Below are 18373 nucleotides of genomic sequence, written 5' to 3'. Positions count from 1 at the left end.
GGAGGCTGAAGGCTAACCCCCGGCGCGCCAAAACCTGGATCCCCTTCCTCTCACCGCGGTGTCGGCTGCACACGATCCACGTGTGCGCGCGCGCGTGTGCCGCCACGCACGTATGTTCTTCTGCGGTGTTTTCTTTCGCAAGACAGAAATTGATGCAAATATCCAATAAAAACATATAGAGGCCAAACTACGTCAAATCTAATAAAAATGAGCTGCGTACAACTTATCAGGCATTTCGCAAACAAACGGTTAAGAAAAACGATTTTTATATTCCTTCGGCTACCATAGCGATAAGGAGGGTCATTACAGCTGTTTTAAACAACTGCAAATAGCTGTAACGACACCGACGATAAATAGCTCGTTTTCAAATTTTACGGCCATATCGGTATTTTTTACGAACTTTTTTCGGATTGTCAATAGTTTAAGCGGTTAGCTTGCATACTGAATAATTCTAACTCATGAATTTTTGATTGGATTAACTGATTATAGTTCGAAAATGTAATGTTACAATGTATTTATTTCTAATAAGTATATAAATGATCGCAGACAGTCCGTTTTGATGACAAATTGGACTGTTTGATAGGGGAAATGGGATTTTTTTTAATGCCAGTGTATCTGGGAGACCACTGAAGTTACGGACAGGGGTAAGGCTGAAGTGGGTGGGCGTTGCCGATTCGGACACACCCCCGCCCCTTGATTGGCCACCGAGCTGCGCTTCGGCTAAAGTTGGAAAGTCGCAGCCCGAGAAGTGCTTCTGTATGGGGAGCCAGGGCGAAGGGGAAGGAGCTCGGACAGTCGACAGCCTGTGGCCCTGCTCTGGACAGCCTGCCGGACCGCCCCATCGTCGGAGCTGAGGCTGATTCCTCGGACCACTACAGGAAAATGTCCCTCTTCGCCTGAGAACAAGCAGCTCACCAGCTTCCACCATGAATGTGGGTGCCGACTCCCATCCCGGCGCCGGCCAGTATCTCATCTGTAACAACTGTCAGAAAGTGATCAGGAAAAAGGTAACGTCCTCGACTCAGCTTTGCGTTCCGATCTAGCAACTGCAGTCGGCGCTTTCCCCTATGTTACTGTCTGAGTCCTACAGATTCTCCAGTAAACGTGTCATATCCCAGTTGTGCTGTTCCTGGTAGCCCTGCGCTTTGCAGATCGCATATTGACTCTTCTTAATTAACTTCTGAATTAAAAATGTAATGTCACCGCCAGTTCAGCGGAACCTGTTTGATCAATCCTAAACAATGTTGCCTGATGTTTCCGAAACCGGATCGGTAACGGATGATCGCGTTTTGCGCTTGTGATGGGTACGAAACGCTGCTTTTGCGTATTAGATGTAAAAGTTACTGGAATACTGTAGTGTAGCGCTTAACTCGTCGCTCCCTTTGCCGACGTCATGAATATGGAAGTGCTTACGAGGAATCAATCTAATTTTAGTGGAATAAAATCGAAGGCCCGTTATTTTGCACAGATTGCAGCACTGGTGACGGTCCAGGGATTAGTTTGATCCTCTGCCTGCACCCCTCCCGTTTCGCACGGCTAAGTGCTACACCGACCCTGTATCTTATATGATATATCGTGAAGGGAGTGATGGGGGTGGTATTGATGTTTCCAATGCATTTCAATGCTTTTGAAAACTTCTGGGGGCGCTGCGGAGCGGCGTTCGGCCTGGCTGTAGGGCTCCGCAGCTCTGAAGCGTGAAGCTGGGAATGGTAGCAGGGTAATGGTGTGAATGAGCCGCCGAAAGTGCGCAGAGGAGAGAGCCTATCGGGCTATTTTTAGCTGCCATTACTCATCCGCGGCACACATGACCCACTTAGTTTCGGGACAGTCTCCGCACACCCGGGGGGCCACACACTGCTTCGGACTGGCCCTCAGAGCACAGCAGATTAATCGGAACCGGTCGGGGTTGGGTTCATTCCATGACTTTTGTGCTTGCTTGCTAGAGGCACACTCCTGGCCCCTTCCCTGGTACTTTCCAAACTTCCTCCTCATCCACTCACTGTGGTATGAGGGAGCTGCTAGACCTGGAATGGTGCCCACCCACCCCCATCTGGGGGGCCCTGCTCAGGGCTGTGTAATGTTATCAGGAAATACCTTCATTCATAAAATATCATGATTTGTCCATGGCTGAATGTTCCTTAATGTTCTCCTGCCCTGTTTGTGGTGCTGGTGTGTGTTCCATGTTCACCTACGCTGGTATTGGCTGTTGGTGGAGGATCGCTGGTCAGCCAGCCTCTTGATATTGTTCAATGTTGGCCCGGGGGTGTCCTTCTGGTGTGTGTCCAGAAGCAGAGATGGCCTCAGAGGGAGCCTGACGGGCTGTAACGGGTCACTGGCGGCGGTAGTTCCTTAACTGTGTGGCTGCCACTGCCTCTGGATCCCTCGATGCGATTGGGACCCGATTGCTGGGCCTCTGAGAGGGGTTCTGCTGCGAGTCCAGATGCAGGAGAGGAACATTAACTCCTTGTGGTTTCCTGCAGCCTGTGGAATGAGCCCTCATAATTCCTCTCGTATCTCCAGCGTGAAGGTTGGGGTTGGGGGCGGTCGGGCTGGCCTCCCCACTGGGCTTAAAATGAGAAGATTTTGGCCTGACCCTGGAAGCTTTTTTATGTTCTTTAAATTTGCACTGGACACTGTATGTTTTTATCCTCCCCCCCCCCCCCCACCCCCGCCTCTCTCTGTAAAACTTCCATTGTCTGTCTGTAATCCTCGCGTTGACTCTCTGCCAGGCAGCAAATGGAGCGCGGACTCAAGTTGCTGATTCAACATGGGCTCTCTGGCTTCCTGCTCCTGCCGTGCTGACGGAAACGGCCGGAAAAACGTGAAAACCGCCTAGAGACAGGGAGGCGGGTTAAGAGGATGGACTGGGGGGGGCGGGAAACATGACGGCAAACTCACCAGGACGGCACCGTGTTTGTGTGCAGGTCTGAATGGTTTGTAAGATTTCCCAGCATGCAGCTGGATTTCGCAGCGAGTCGTTCTCCCGTGCACACAAGCGCATTCCGGAAGGTGGCATCGGTGTTTCCACTGCCTCCAGTTCTTGGTTCCACGGGGCCCAAGCACCGGTCTGCTCTTCATTTACTCGAGGGTGGGGGCTTCCTCTGCGGTGTCCTGCTCAGCAGGTACATTACTGTGCAGAAGTCACAGGCAGTCAAAGGAAATGTCAAAAGATATTTATCTGAATAGTACGTGTATATTTGCTCAGAATGAAAACACTATTTAACATTGTATGTACAGCATGTACAAATCACGAGTAACACAATGAGAACTGAAAAGAATGTTTTCTGTCGTCCCAAAAGTTACTGATATCTTGTTGGATGGCTAGATGAACGCCGCTTCGATTCCCAAACCTCTGGTCAGGGGCACCCCAGCCATTCCATGTTTTTTGTTAAATTTCACCTCCTGCTTACTTAATTATTTAATTAAAGTCGTTAAAAAGTTAACGAGGTGTTGATTAGCCAAACATAGTGTGCTGGTGGTTGAGTAAAAAAAAATACACGTATGAGTGTATTGCATGGATGCTGCAGGTACTGGGGTGACTTTAGGAGAGGCTTTGAAATGGCTGAGCTGATACACTTTGGCGCCGCCCTGGAGGTGATAATATGCTTAAGCAGACTCTTAAGTCAGCTCATTGTTGTGGGGCAGGGGGAGGGTAGTTAAATGTTATCATTGGTAGAAGATAAAAACTAGATGCCCTAATTGAACCCTAGTGCTGTTTTTCTGACATGTGATGGGCCAATGGTAGCTAATCTGATCAGAGCAGACCGTCATTTTTGGAATTAGCATAGATTTCCAGGGAAATAATTGACTTAGCTGTTGATTAAGTAGGAAAGGCTGAAATGCATGTTACAGATGGGGGCTATTTTTGTCTGTGAGACTGGGCTTGGAATGTGAACTTTGCCCTGGTCTGGCTGGGGAGGGCACTTTCTCCATCTCCCTCTTCAGTCTTGTGTGTTAGGGGTGCACTTGGTAGCTGTTCAGCATCAGACATATCTCTCTATTCCTCCACTGTGTCACCAGTGACGGCAAATATGCCCCAAACAATTTGTATGAGGGGGATTATGAAAATCAGGGTGTTACCTCACCTGTGTCGCTGAGATGGCTCATGGGAGTTTTACTTGCACAAAAATATTCTGAGGGCAGAAGGAAAATCGATTAGTTCAGAGAGATAACCAATCAGATTGTGAAGGAGGTGGGACCATAACATCAAATTGATCCCGCCTCCTCTTATCTCTCTGAACCAATCATTTTTCCTTCTGCTCTCAGAACATTGTTGTGTCAGTAAAACTTCTATGACTGCTGAGATGGACAAAGAGCTCGACAGGAAGGCATGATGTGAGTTTTCAGGCTTTTTCATGCGTGACTGTGGCTCTGCCTGCCTCACAGACTTGGCCCATCCATTAGCATTGGGCCAGGTTTTGAGTGACATGTCCAAAGTACTGGATGCCTGTTTCTGATTCGCTGGAGCTGAGAAACTGTGGGATGCTGAGGGGTTGAGCTGATCTGAGACCCCTGAGGGCAGAATGGAGCCTCCAGCCCACAGGACTGTCCTACAGGCTCTTTTGCTCAGACCCTCCACACTCTGTAACACGCCCAGGCTTGTTTTCATAAAACCCGCCTTCATAGATATCATGCCTCTTCAACCGTGAATCATATCTCTGTTTCCTGTTTCAATCAATGGATTCAAAACCCCAAATCCTTTACAAACTTCTGTTTTAGAAATTTAGGAAAGTAAAAAATCTAATTATTTAATATTAACTCATTAAGCATGACTGCTTTTCTGACTTTCCTTGTGTCTTTTGCCGGACTCCCTGCCTGAGTTCCAGCTTCAGCCAACACTAGTTAGTGGTCAGTGGGTAGTTTGAGGACTGGGGGGGAATGGGCGTGCGTTGGTTCCTCTTTCTCAGGATTCGGGGCCGTGGAGGTGACAGATCACAGCCTCAGCCATTGTGTGCTGTGTGATCTCTGCTCACTGCCAGACTGGAACCTTCCAGATGCCTGATTTATGTTTTACCGGTGTGTCACATAAACACTTTGCCTGGCTCTGTGTTCACGCTTTTCTCCAGAACACGCTACTTTCATTAGTTTATGTCTCTTCCCCGGTCTCCTCTGTCGACAAGCCTTGTCGATTGTCAGTGGGTTTGACGCTGTAAGGATGGGCCTATTTCGGACCTGCACACTGCCTGTTCGTTCTGCAGGCGCTACACTGATGTCTGTTGTGACCTTTGACCCCTAAATGAGACACCCTCCATGCCATCATCATCCAATCCCATCTACCGCTGCTTTGTCGCCGGGGGTGAAGCTGGTCATCCGGAGACGCCCCTAATGGCTCTTGGTGCTCTTGGCTGTCAGCTGACCTATTTCACCATCCCCTCTCCGCTCATGGAGCCGCATGGGAGATTTCTGCATATTTGGTAGGTTTATCTGTGGATGGCCAGAGATGTGTAAACATACAATAATCTCTCTGCAACTTGAAACCTGCTAATCTTTAGGGAATCATAAACTTCTCTAGGCATCCTGACCAGGGCAGAGGCACCAATCAGGGAATGAGGGGGTATTCAGATTATTCAGGTTGTAAATGTCTGCAGAATGGCAAACGGCTGTGGCCGGGGGGGTCACACAGCCTGATTCTACACACTGGTGTTCTTCAAGCTTTGTTTTGGTGGAGATTAGATTCTGGGTCCTGGGCATCTGTTTGGAGAAACACAATCCATGGACCCCGTCTGACCTTTCGCCGCTTGTTGGCCAGGGCTGATGTTTCTGAGGGTGGGGGTGCCATGTGAACTGTCTGACAAAAAAACAATTCCTGGGAGTATTGATGCTTCTAGTTAAAAAAGGAAAGTGTGACAATAGGCCCGTGATTCATAAATGGACGTCTCCGCTTTACCCCAGTATGCTGAAAGTAGGATAGGCTGAGCTGGTCATGTGACTGGGTGGGTCACGTGACCATGTGGCCCTGCCCTTGCCTCGCTTCTGCTGTGGTTTTTTATGTGGCTCAATCCAACTCACTTTGCTGAAAGAACAGTTTTCTTTTTGATTGGGAAGGATTTGTTTTACTTGTAGTGTTACCTGTTGGTTGACCAGCGATGTACTTTTTTCAGAAAGGGGACAGTGTGGGGCTTGAACCAGCAACCTTCTGGGAAGGGGTCTCAAATTACTGCACCTGTAGAGTGTCTTGTGGTTAATGTAGTCACGTTCCCAGCCGTGTTCTGCTCTGTGTAATTGGATATTGGCTTTGAAGTCTCAGTGAGGAGTGATGAATTGGACTAGGAGGGAGATTCAGCCCCCTTCATTTGTAAATCTCCCTGTTGAAACAAACTGACCCTTCCCCCACCCTCCCGCACTCTTGGCTGGGAATGAAGAGACTCTGTCACCTGACAGCTGTGGAAAAAGCCGAACACCAGCCAAGGAAAACGGGAGAGACTGGGACTGACGTCCAGCAGGCGGATAAGCAGGGGAAGGGAACAGCTAGGGGCAGTCTGTGGCTCAGCTGCTTGGGACACTGTCCTTCTGATCAGAAGGTTGGCAGTTCAAATCCCTGGGTCGGCAGAGTGACTTCACTGTTGGGCCTTTGAGCAAGACCTTTAACCTCCAATTGCTCCAGTGACTGTTTGACCCTGTTTTCTCCAAAATGTATGTCACTTTGAATAAAAGCTTCTGCTTAACGAATTTTAATTAAGATTTTACTTATAAGTGGCCTGTACACTGGTACTGAATGGACATCAGGGGTGTGTTCGTGGTCCTGCGCTGGGCACTGCTTGCATGAACTAGGGGGTTTGGCAGGGCCCTGGGGTCCAGCAGCTGTGGGGCATCTGTTAGTGAAGAAAGATTCACTGTTCATGACTTTGCCAACGATGCTGTCATCTTCGGGGAGTCAATGGAGGCTGTGATCAGGGCTCTCGAGAGGCAGAGCGGGGAGTCTGAGTGTCTGAGCTCGCAAGTGTTCTGGATAAAAACCAAGATCCAGGCCTTTACTGACCGATCAGGCACAGCCATCAGCAATGTGTCTGTCTGCAGAGAGAACGTCGACCACGTTGAGAGCTTCACTTACCTCTGCAGCTACATTCATGTCTCTGGTGACTCTTCCTATGACGTTAATAGACAGACTGTTAGAGCATGTGGGGTCATGAGGTCACTGGAAAGGGGTGTGTGGTGCTCCTGAGATCTTTATAAAAGGACGAAGGTCCAAGTCCTTAGAGCTCTGGTGCTCCCTGTCTTGCTGTATGGCTGTGAGACATGGACGCTGTCCAGTGACTTGAGACGAAGACTGGACTCCTTCGGTACTGTGTCTCTTTGGAGAATCCTTGGGTACCGCTGGTTTGGGTTAGACTTTGTGTTGAATGAGTAGTTGACCAAGGAGTCCCGAATGAGGCACATGACCTTCATTGAGGAGGAACATCAGGTATGGCCATGTGGAGTGATTCTCTGAGGGTGATCCGGCTCACAGGATCCTCATTGCTGAGGACCTGAGTGGCTGGACCAGGCCAAGGGGACGCCCACGTAACACCTGGCTGTGGCAGATAGATGTCCATTTCCGGAGGATGGGACTGGACCACATGTCGATCTGGGGGGTCCTCAGACAGGACCCCGAGGTGTTTCATCTCGTGGTGGGTATGGCAATGTGCTGTACTAGTGCTTTCTCCCCAACCTGACCTGACCTGACCTGACCTGACCTGACGTAACGGTGCTTCCCTGTGTGTACGAGCCAGTGGCGGTTCTACACTGAACTGCTCCCCGGGCGAGACTCCCTCCTGGCGCCCCAAGCCACCACCCCCCCCCAAAAAAAAACATGACAAAACTTCACATTTTGTACACCCCACGCGTTTTATTGTAGTAATACTACATGTCATTCCATAACAGACCAATTTTTGCAAAATATAAACCACTCATAACTTAAATAAATATACTCTGTACAAACAAATATTATTTAAGAAAAAATATTTTAAATTAAGAATAATATACAAATAAAATATGGAATAAATATAGAATAAATCACACTAAAGAAAATTAAATTATTCTATTGGTGGGTGGGATGGTAAATCCTATTGGAAAAGTGCCGAAAACACACTACAATAAGGAATTTTGTAATAGTTTCACTGGAAAAAGTTAATGATTCATAATGGTATTTAATAGAAACCATCAGAATTTCTGTGATGGTTTGTATATTAGGCCTTTATTGTGTTTTTTTTTTTAGCAAGGTAAGCATAGCAAGCATCATAAGCAAGAAGGCTAACAAACCTAAGAGTTAACGTTATACCGCTAATTAACATAATGGCATGAATGCCTTAATCATACAGAGAGAACATTGCTGCAGACCTTTATCTTTTGCCCGTTTCTCCTCATCTTCTTTTCTTTTTTTCCCTAAATTGGGCACCTGACAGCTTAGCCTTTGGCCTTTTTCTCTCCATCGCTGTGTTTACTTTGTAATCGACGATTCGACAATCAACAGACTTCCCAACCCCCAACGCTGTCACTCACGACCAAAAGTCAAGACTAAACCAAATCACCTCCACATCATAATCGTTTTTATTACCTATTTTTATTAGCCATTTCACACAATTAAATAAATGAAAAAAGTGCAAATTATTGGTCTGTGTTTATAATATTTTGAATGAAATGTGCGTTATTTGTAAGAAAGTCAGGTGTCACTGACATAATTTAGCCCCCATTCTTGTCCGCTTCATTTGGGAGAGGTGAACTGTACTCTGCGCCCCTCAACACCCCCCCTGCGCCCCCCTGCCCCGCCCCAGGCGGCTGCCCCTTTCGCCCATGCCTAAAACCGCCACTGGTACGTGCATGTGACCTCTAGACCTGCAGGTTCTGCAGTTTTGTCAGTAGTTGAGTCATGCAGGTGCTGCACCTGTTGGAGTGTGAAGGAGACTGCGGGCACTAGGACAGTCCCATGCAGCTTTCTCAGGGAGCAGACGGCGAGACCGGTCCAGCGATATCAGGTTTAGCCACCCAGCTTGGGTCAGACGCCCAAAGAATATTAATTATGTCATTATGGCACATTTCAGGCAACTAAGATTTTGTCTTTGTGAGAGGAGTTGCAAAATGCTGTCATGGAATGGATTGGAATGTAATGTACTGGATTACAGTAGGTGGGACTGGAATGTAATGTATTGGATTGGATTAGATAGGAATGGGTTGGTTAGGATTCGATTGAAATGTAATGTAATTATTTGGAATGGATGGATTGGAATATAATGTTATGGATTGGAATGAATTGGATTGGAATGTAATGAATTGGATTATGTAGGATTGGCAGGGATGTTCACCACCTCACAATCTGGACTGCTGAGGTTAAAATTCTTGAGATGTATGCTTACTAGCAGATCGCACAGCATAAACACCCCCCTCCCCCCAGCTGAATGATTATAAGTAGCCTTTGCTGAAAGGTCCAACATTCAAGCCCATCCTGGGACCTTCTTTCCAGCTACTCTGGCAAACCTATCTAGCTTCAGTATCGGGGCCGGGTCATAGAGAAATGTCAGGTTGTGGACTGACCCCTTGTCCCTCCCCTCCTCCTCCCTTCTCTAAAGGAGCAGGGCTTGAAGCGTCCGCAGCTCCAGACCATCGGCCCCAGCTCCTTCATTCCAGAAAATGAGGTTGGTGTCAGTTCCTCCACCGCCTTCCCACAATGCATCACAACCATTTTCTGGGGCTCATAACTCAGCCCCCCTAGCCAATACATCCTGATGTTCAACGTTCTCCCTCCCTTCATTCTTTGAACACCCCCACAGTTTCTCCTGGGATTCTTGTAGAACTTTGAACATTCCAGGCCAAAAGAAATAATCCCAGAGCCCATTTCCATCCACTGAAGGAGTGAGGCTGTGGGTTTGATTTTTTGTGACTCATACCTAGGGGGGGGACTTTCCATCGGCTCTGACTTCAATGCAGTTAATCATTATTTAGAGCCTCATAAAACCAGATAACACAACAACAACAGACTGATAACGACCAAGACAGTTTGCCGCACCCCCCCCCCCCCCCTCGCCCAAGGGCACGGTGTTTGCCTGGGGGCATTTAATACAAAAACCCGCACCCACAATAAAAACTAGTTAATCTGTAAGGGCTGCCCCCCTCCGCAGATCCTGTCCACTGAGAGCAATACCATCTTGCTTCTGGCCGAAGAGTTCTCCACCAGCGGCCGTGTGGACCACCTGACCCAGGTGATGGGCCTGCACCCGCAGTATCTAGCCTCCTTCTTGGAGAGCCAGTTCTACCTGCTGCGCATGGATGGACCCCTGCCCCTCCACTACCGGCACTACATCGCCATCCTGGTGAGCAGCCTGGGCCGCTGACTACCACAGTGTGCTAGTTTAAAGGGAAGTCAAAGGGAACTGAGAAGGGAGTCAGAGTCCAAGGGAGTTACAGTCAGAGAACTAGGGAACTGAGAAGGGAGTCAGAGTCCAAGGGAGTTAGTCAGAGAACTAGGGAACTGAGAAGGGAGTCAGAGTCCAAGGGAGTTACAGAGAACTAGGGAACTGAGAAGGGAGTCAGAGTCCAAGGGAGTTACAGTCAGAGAACTAGGGAACTGAGAAGGGAGTCAGAGTCCAAGGGAGTTACAGTCAGAGAACTAGGGAACTGAGAAGGGAGTCAGAGTCCAAGGGAGTTACAGAGAACTAGGGAACTGAGAAGGGAGTCAGAGTCCAAGGGAGTTAGTCAGAGAACTAGGGAACTGAGAAGGGAGTCAGAGTCCAAGGGAGTTACAGTCAGAGAACTAGGGAACTGAGAAGGGAGTCAGAGTCCAAGGGAGTTACAGTCAGAGAACTAGGGAACTGAGAAGGGAGTCAGAGTCCAAGGGAGTTAGTCAGAGAACTAGGGAACTGAGAAGGGAGTCAGAGTCCAAGGGAGTTACAGTCAGAGAACTAGGGAACTGAGAAGGGAGTCAGAGTCCAAGGGAGTTACAGTCAGAGAGCTGACAGAGGAATCACTGGCAAAGGAAAGGTGGTCACTGTAACTCACAAATACACACATACATATATGTAATAGACATGTGATGAGATCGATGTGGATGACGATGACCCAGACCTGGTTCTGACTCAGTCCATCCCGGCTCTGCACAGGCCGCGGCCCGCCATCAGTGCTCCTTCCTGGTGAAGATGCATGCACGAGAGTTCTACCAGATGGGGGTGTGTGTGGAGTGGCTGAAGGGGCTCCAGTACGCCCCCCAGAGGCTGAGGAATCTCTGTGACATCAACAAGATCCTGGCGCACAGGCCCTGGCTCCTCACCAAGGAACACATACAGGTAGAGAGCGTCTCTCAGACACACACACACTCACAGATTTTTATAAAGTTGAGGCTATCCTTGTGGGGACCGAAACAATGTCCCCACAACGTAAAGTTACAGGTTTTTGTCACATTGTGGGGAAATCTGTACAGACGTGCACACATACTCACATTCACACACTTATTGGCTTTACACGGAATTAAAATGAACCCTGAAGTATCATGATTCTGCTCTTTATCTCGTTTGACTGATCAAATATTAACCTGCTGTGTCACCGTTTGTCCGTCTGTCCCTGTTCCTGCTCATTATCTGTACCCCATCTCTTTCTCTCTGTCTCTCTTTCTCTCTCCCCGCATCTCTCTCTCCCCTCTCTCCGTCTCTCAGAAACTGGTGAAGACTGGCGAGAGCAGCTGGTCCCTGGCCGAGCTCGTGCATGCAGTCGTGCTCCTCGCTCACTTCCACGCTCTTGCTAGCTTCGTCCTCGGCTCCGGCGTGAACCCCGAGCGAGACGGCATGGTGCCGGACGGCTTCACACACACGAGCGTCAACAATGAGTGTGTGTGTGACTTGGACAGCGACAGCAGCCCAGAGGAGGCATTCTTCGACGATGCCGGAGGTGGTGGTGGGGTAAGGGTGATGCGTCTTCTGGAGGTCATCCAGGGTCGCAGCCCTGCCTTGTGCTGGCCCCTCTGGCTAACTGCAGTGCTGCTGCCCACTGCAGACGATCGACTCGGTGAGCGAGCTCGAGGCACTGATGGAGCGCATGAAGAGGCTGCAGGAGGAGCGGGAGGATGAGGAGGCATCGCAGGAGGAGATGGCCACACGCTTTGAGAAGGAGAAGAAAGAGAGCCTCCTGGTGGCCTCCACAGGTACGTGCCCAGAAGGTCGCTGGCCGATGCTTATTAAGACTTCATACCGTGCGCTGTGCACACGTGTGTGACATCACGCACCACGCCGGCGAGTCCGCGGCCATCCAAAGTCCCACTGGGGTCCCTGACGTCACGCTGACAGATCCGTCAGCCGTGAGGGAAAATCGCGCGGGTTCAGCGCTGGCATCAGTAATGAGAGTCCCGGGCAGCAAGCAGCACGGTTCGTCTCGCGGTTCAGCGGGTTCTCCAAGTCCCATGAGGCGTCAGCGCCACAGAGCAAACAGACGGATGGCCGACGGGGGCCGTTGCCAAGCAACCCCGGCACTGACCGCAGGAGACCTGGATTGCAAAAGTCACTTTTACGGTGGCCTGTTCCCCCGGGGGGGGCGGCGGCGTTGTGTAACAGTGTGACAGCAGAGAGCACAAGTGTGTGTGCGTGTGTGTGTCTGTGCGCATGTCTATGTGTGTGGTTGTGCGTCTGTCTGTGCGTCTGTCTGTGCGTCTGTCTGTGCGTGTGTGTCTGTCTGTGCGTCTGTCTGTGCGTGTCTGTGGCTGCCTCACGGCCCTAATTGCCCCGACAGTGTTGCGTTCCCATGGATCTGCTTACTCTAGGCTCTTTATCGCAACAGGCTTCGAAGACGAGGTGATCCCGACCTCCCAAGTGTCCCGCTTCGTGGAGGATGCGACCTTCGGCTATCAGGACTTCGCCAGGCACGGGGAGGACAACCCCCCCACGTTCCGGGCCCAGGTAGGTGGGAAGCAGTCGGATGATCCGGGCTTTGAACGCGTCGCACCCGGGAGCGGGGTCCTCATCCGTGTCCTCCATGCAGGACTTCTCCTGGGAGGTGCACGGCTTCTCCCTGGTCAACCGGCTCTACTCGGACATCGGACTCCTGCTCGACAAGCGGTTTTGCACGGTCTACAACCTGACATACTACAATATGGCCATCCACGAGGACGTGGACACCACCATGCTGCGGAGGGCGCTCTTCAACTACGTTCACTGCATGTATGGCATAAGGTGAGCAGCCCTCGGGGAACGTCAGCCCTGCCGAGAAGCACGTGGATTAACCGGCCATGTTTATTGCAGGTCACCATAGCAAAGGGAGTCCTTCCCCTGAGTAGATTCTTATTATTTACTCTGCATGCGGTTGGAGTTGCTCTGCTCCTCTCAGTACGGACCCCCTCCACCCCCAGGTATGATGATTATGATTATGGCGAGGTGAACCAGCTGCTTGAGCGAAGTCTGAAGGTTTACATCAAGACCGTGACCTGCTACCCGGAGAGGACCACGCGGCGCATGTACGACAGCTACTGGCGGCAGTTCCGCCACTCCGAGAAGGTGCGTGTGTGTCATGTTCTGCGTGGAGCGTCGATGGCGCTTTCCGGTGTTTTATGCCAGGATGTGATTGATTGTGCCCTAACCCTGCCTGCTGTGGGACTGTGGAATATGTCTCTAATGCTCTCTCTCTCTTTCAGGTTCACGTGAACCTCCTCCTTATGGAGGCTCGGATGCAGGCTGAGCTTCTCTATGCTCTGCGTGCCATTACCCGCTACCTGACCTGAAGCCTCCAGCCACCAGGGGGTGCTCCTGAGCTGGGCCTCCTTTTGGCAGACAAAAGGGGTTGTGCTTGTGTCCCCATGACTCCCCTCACCCCTGGCTCTTCTCCACACCTTAGCACCAATATCGTGCCTCAATTTGAGCAAAGCCTGATCTGCCCCCGCACCCACCCCCAGATTTCTGGACAGTACCTGAGGAAGTAACAGTTTAACTGGCTTGGTGGCTCTTTTTCATGCATTGCGTTGAGAGGTGTTTAGCCTGGGCCATCTGGAGAGCGGATCTCTGATAACATTCAGGGCAAAATCGGTGTGTGTGAAACACTGGCCGGCTCCTCCGTCCATCCGCCGTTAGGACAGTGCTCTGAAAATGTGAAAGTCACTGAAAAGTGGGAGATGAGTACGTAGAATGTTCCGGCATTCTGGCCAAGTAACCTTTATGCTTAAAAATATATTCCATTTGCATATAAATAACAGGTCGGGTGACACTCCAGGCCCCCCCCTCGCGGGCCCCCTCCTCACGGGAAAGTGCCTATAGTCACGTTAGTCAGCCGAACCCAAGAGTGTTAAACCAATTTGGACTACATCCCCGTCCTTGAAATGGGGAGATTCCCTCTCAAACCCCCGCACCAGCATTTTTATATGCCAAATGACACTGTGTGGCCTTCTACTACCAGAGGACGACCACTCTCTCCTAGCAAGTCACCACTGGTCATTCCTAGTAACGCCATTGGTTCAGTTAAGTGAACCCAGGAAGTGATGCAAATCCTGGCGTATCCCAGAATCCTCCGCTTCCACGGCCTGAAAGGTGGTCGTGCTGCCATGGCCGAGGATGGAGTGAGTGACATTGGGCTCAGGGGAGCTGAAGAGGTAGGAAATTCATCTCCCAGCTCTGTGTACCTTCAGTGGACAATTCCTTAAGTGCAATATTCATCTCCTCTATTTTGTAGAAGAGTTTGACAAATAGAAATACTGTACTAAAGTATGAACCCTTAGGAGAATTCAGCTCAGTTGCATGCAAATATATGTAGTATTCATATTTGCAAAGATTTTTTTGCACATTTGTTGAGTTTCAGGACTTAAAGATGGTTTGGTTCCTTAACGTCCGTGTCCCTGAGCATCGCCCACTGAAGGCAAACCTCATGTGACAGTGTGGCGGCTCTTTCAGGAACCGTGTCTTTTTGACAGTATGTCACAGACTGGTTTTGCTGGTTCCCAGTCTCAGCCATTCTGACATGTTCTGTTCAGTATTAAATACGTATGCAAATTCCAGAAAAAAAACTGAATAAGTTCACTTAGTGCTCTGGAACATACCCCCCCCCCCCCCAAAAAAAGAAATTGATTTAAACTTGAAACCCTCACCTAAGCGTTTGCTTTGATTGACCCATCGTACGTCTTACGATGTCATGAATGTATATATTTCTACTGAAAGTTAAATATAGAGAGAAAACCTTTGAGGAGGGACGAATCCTTCGCAAGCTTCTATTCTCCTCTGTCCTTGTTTTTTTATTGTAGATGTTTACCAGCTGCTTGCCACGGGCCATATGCTGAGCGTATCATAAATGGCGTACCTTCCCTCTCTTGCGATTGCTCTCACTTCTGACACGTCCACCTTCATCCGCTCAGTCCAGTGTTAGTAGTCATGCAGACCACCTGGTTTCATCTGTGTACCCGCCTCGTGATTGGCTACCATACTGTCCAATGGTGAAGCCGATGTGCTAATGCCTGTTAGCATAATTCAGCTGAGGACTTGAATAAGCTAGTCTGCATTTAAATTTAGGAGCAGACTGTTGGCTGTGAGACCCGGGACTGGCTAAGGGCTACTTAGGACCCCCCGAGTGCGGGTACGTGTGTCTCTGTGGTGGGGAGGGGGGTAGCTGACTTTCTCAGCCAATCAAAGCCCCCCTCCTCATCTGGGTCGGAATGTGAGGGGTCTGACGATGGTTGGTTCTCCTGCAGCTCTGCAGCACCCTGGTGTACAGCAGAACTCTCAAGGGGTCATGGAGGGTAATGTTTCCGGCCCCCCCCACCCTCACTGTGGTGTCTGTGCCCCCCCCCCCCCCCCCACCCTGACTCTGGTGTCCCCGGGCCCCCTCCACCCTCACTGTGGTGTCTGTGCCCCCCCCCCCCCCCCCACCCTGACTCTGGTGTCCCCGGGCCCCCCCCACCCTCACTGTGGTGTCTGTGCCCCCCCCCCCCCCCCACCCTGACTCTGGTGTCCCCGGGCCCCCCCCACCCTCACTGTGGTGTTCATAATGTCGTGACCCCCATCTGATACAGATTAGACTGAAAGTTAGAGATGAAACCATATACCTTACATAAGATAGACTTGAAACGTGAATGTTTGTATAATCTTCTTGTCTTACATTACATGTGAATGTTTGAACACATCTTAACACAGACTCCAACCTAAAGTCTCTCAGTTCTGATGTACACCAGTGGTTTTAGATGTATCACTAAGTAGGTAGTTTATGAAAATTTTACTTCTACATCTTTTTTATTTACAAAGTCGTATGAATTTTTGGTTAAGATTTTGTTTATTTCTACTATAGGTTTAATATTCTTTACCATTTCAATGAGCTGAACTTGACTGCCTGCTTTTGGAAAAGGTGAATGAATTTCCCAGCTGTTCGACCTGACTGAAACCGAAGCTAGAAGTGTTAAGAGAGTTTTAGGCGGCGCGGCACCCTGAAGGTCATGTGACCTTCCGGGTGCATGTGCAGGAATGGCTCCGTTTCTGCTGGTCCGTCGAGCAGCCTTTGCACCGGGAATGGAGTAAGAGACCGCAGTGCCTTGTCCCAAGTCTGACGCCCTGTGACCGGGACCCCGTGGGCAGTGTGTGTTTGAGTGAGCGTGTTTGTGTCTTGGAAGGGTTTGTCATCAGTGTGTTGTGTGTATTCAGGCCCTACTGAAATGAAACTGTGATTAAAGATTTTTTACATAATTAAAAATTAGAAAGGCAAACATATACAGATGCTTACCGCGGTGACTCCTGCGCGGTGACTCCTGCGCGGTGACTCCTACACTTTTCTTCTCCCTCCCATTAATTTTTTTTGTTTTTGTTTTGTTTTTTACTACATCTTGGTACGGAACAGTGGGGTCGGCTTTCAGCGATTATAGTTATATCATATTCAGCCAGATTGTATTTTGCAGTTGCTCGATGGAAAAAATAAGAATCTCATTGTTTCAATAAAGCTGTTCAAACAACCAGCCTTTGTGTTTTGTCACTACTGTTGCCTCTTAAATACACAGTAACGTGTTGAGAAGGTTATTTAATATCCTTCAGGATCAATAAAGTCTGTATGTATGTATCCATCCATCCATCCAGTGAACCTTGCCCCATTCAGCATATATGCCCAGGTATGTCTTACAAACAATGGGACACACTTGGTATTGGAAGAGGTGAACAACAGACACGCTACAACTATGCTGTCAATCGTGTTAGTAATGGTTGGGGTTGTCCTTCACTGTAGCCTAGATTATGTAAACATCCGTTATACAACTTTGTGGACTTACATGGAAACTTCTTCGAAGGCAAGTTTGACTGATTAGCTGATAGACTTCCTTGTATTCAATGCCAACGTTAGTTGTCACTGATGCAGTGCATTGTGGTTTATATACGTAGCCAAAGACTGCTTCTGTGAAGCATTTGCCGAAGTGTGGATAAAGTGCACATCAAGTGTTGCACTTGGCTCATTTGAGGAATGGAACACCCTTGAATACTTGTGCTCAGCACATGAACCCACACACCAATCGCAGATGAAGTGGAACAAAGCCTCTAGCTGTGCTGCAATTCAGGGGCTGCATCCTTCGTATGACGCTGTCTATGTAGCCCTTATAGACTGTGTCCTTCAAAAAATCCACGCAATTAATCTTGGGGGTATGTTGGGCCACAAAGGATCCATTGGGCGGATCCTTTACGACCCTGGAAAAGAAGGATGCATTTCTAGGCCGCAATTGAAGGAACCTTCGAAATGGAACAGCCTTGTCATGCTCGGTCTTTGAACGCAGCGGGAGAGGGCTGTAGCTCCTGAATTAGGACATAGCTATTGTCTTACCTGGTCTCTAACACAAGCCCAGGAGGCGTGTCAGACAGCGGTCCCATGTCAGTCTGCAGTACTGATGCCCATGCAGGTCAGTCTTGGTCAATAAACACTGGGCTGCTCACGATGGCCCTGGTGTGGCCTGCATCCAGCCCAGCTCTCTCGTCGTTATGGCCCTGCCCAGTATGACAAAACGAGTGAGAGAGGGGAATGTGGACACTTTGTATGCCACAGGATGCATTGTGGTATAAAGCCAAGATACACAGGGGCTGCATCCTTTGAAGGTTTGCGCAATGAATCTTAGGATCTCGGTAAAATAGCAATGTTTGTCTAGGCTGCATTCGAAGGAGCCTTCGAAATGGGACAGGCTTGTCGCGCCGCTGTGACACGTTCGTTCTTCGGACAGAGCCAGTCTGCTTCCAGGCCTGATTGACAGAGCTGTGACGTCTTCCTCTCTTGTGAATATGGGAACAAGGTTTCACTTCTTTAACTGTCCTTAAACATTTAGTTCTCAAATGAGTTTATGTTCATGTGATAATAAGATGATACTCACTGTTTTATTAAGCACGACATAATTTCTGTGAAAATATTTTACACTGGCAATTCATAATACATGTATTATTCATCAGCGTAAAACATGACAACGTGAAGAAACAACGTGAGTCCGTTC

At 49.3% G+C, this 18373-nt stretch overlaps 1 protein-coding gene across 1 annotated transcript; it reads left to right on the top strand.

The window, feature by feature from the left end:
- The first annotated feature begins 731 nt into the window (after positions 1 to 731).
- On the top strand, positions 732 to 14998 carry sesn3 (sestrin 3). The gene is made up of 10 exons (XM_023792555.2): positions 732 to 1007; positions 9543 to 9608; positions 10092 to 10283; positions 11070 to 11252; positions 11619 to 11861; positions 11956 to 12103; positions 12733 to 12851; positions 12934 to 13124; positions 13301 to 13445; positions 13583 to 14998. The coding sequence occupies exons 1-10, from the start codon at positions 927 to 929 to the stop codon at positions 13667 to 13669; spliced, it is 1455 nt and encodes a 484-aa protein (XP_023648323.1). The 5' UTR covers positions 732 to 926; the 3' UTR covers positions 13670 to 14998.
- The last annotated feature ends 3375 nt before the right edge of the window (positions 14999 to 18373 follow it).

The sequence above is a fragment of the Paramormyrops kingsleyae genome, chromosome 17 (genome assembly GCF_048594095.1).
Source record: "Paramormyrops kingsleyae isolate MSU_618 chromosome 17, PKINGS_0.4, whole genome shotgun sequence".
NCBI classification, from domain to species: Eukaryota; Metazoa; Chordata; class Actinopteri; order Osteoglossiformes; family Mormyridae; genus Paramormyrops; species Paramormyrops kingsleyae.
This window is presented reverse-complemented; position numbering and strand designations above follow the sequence as displayed.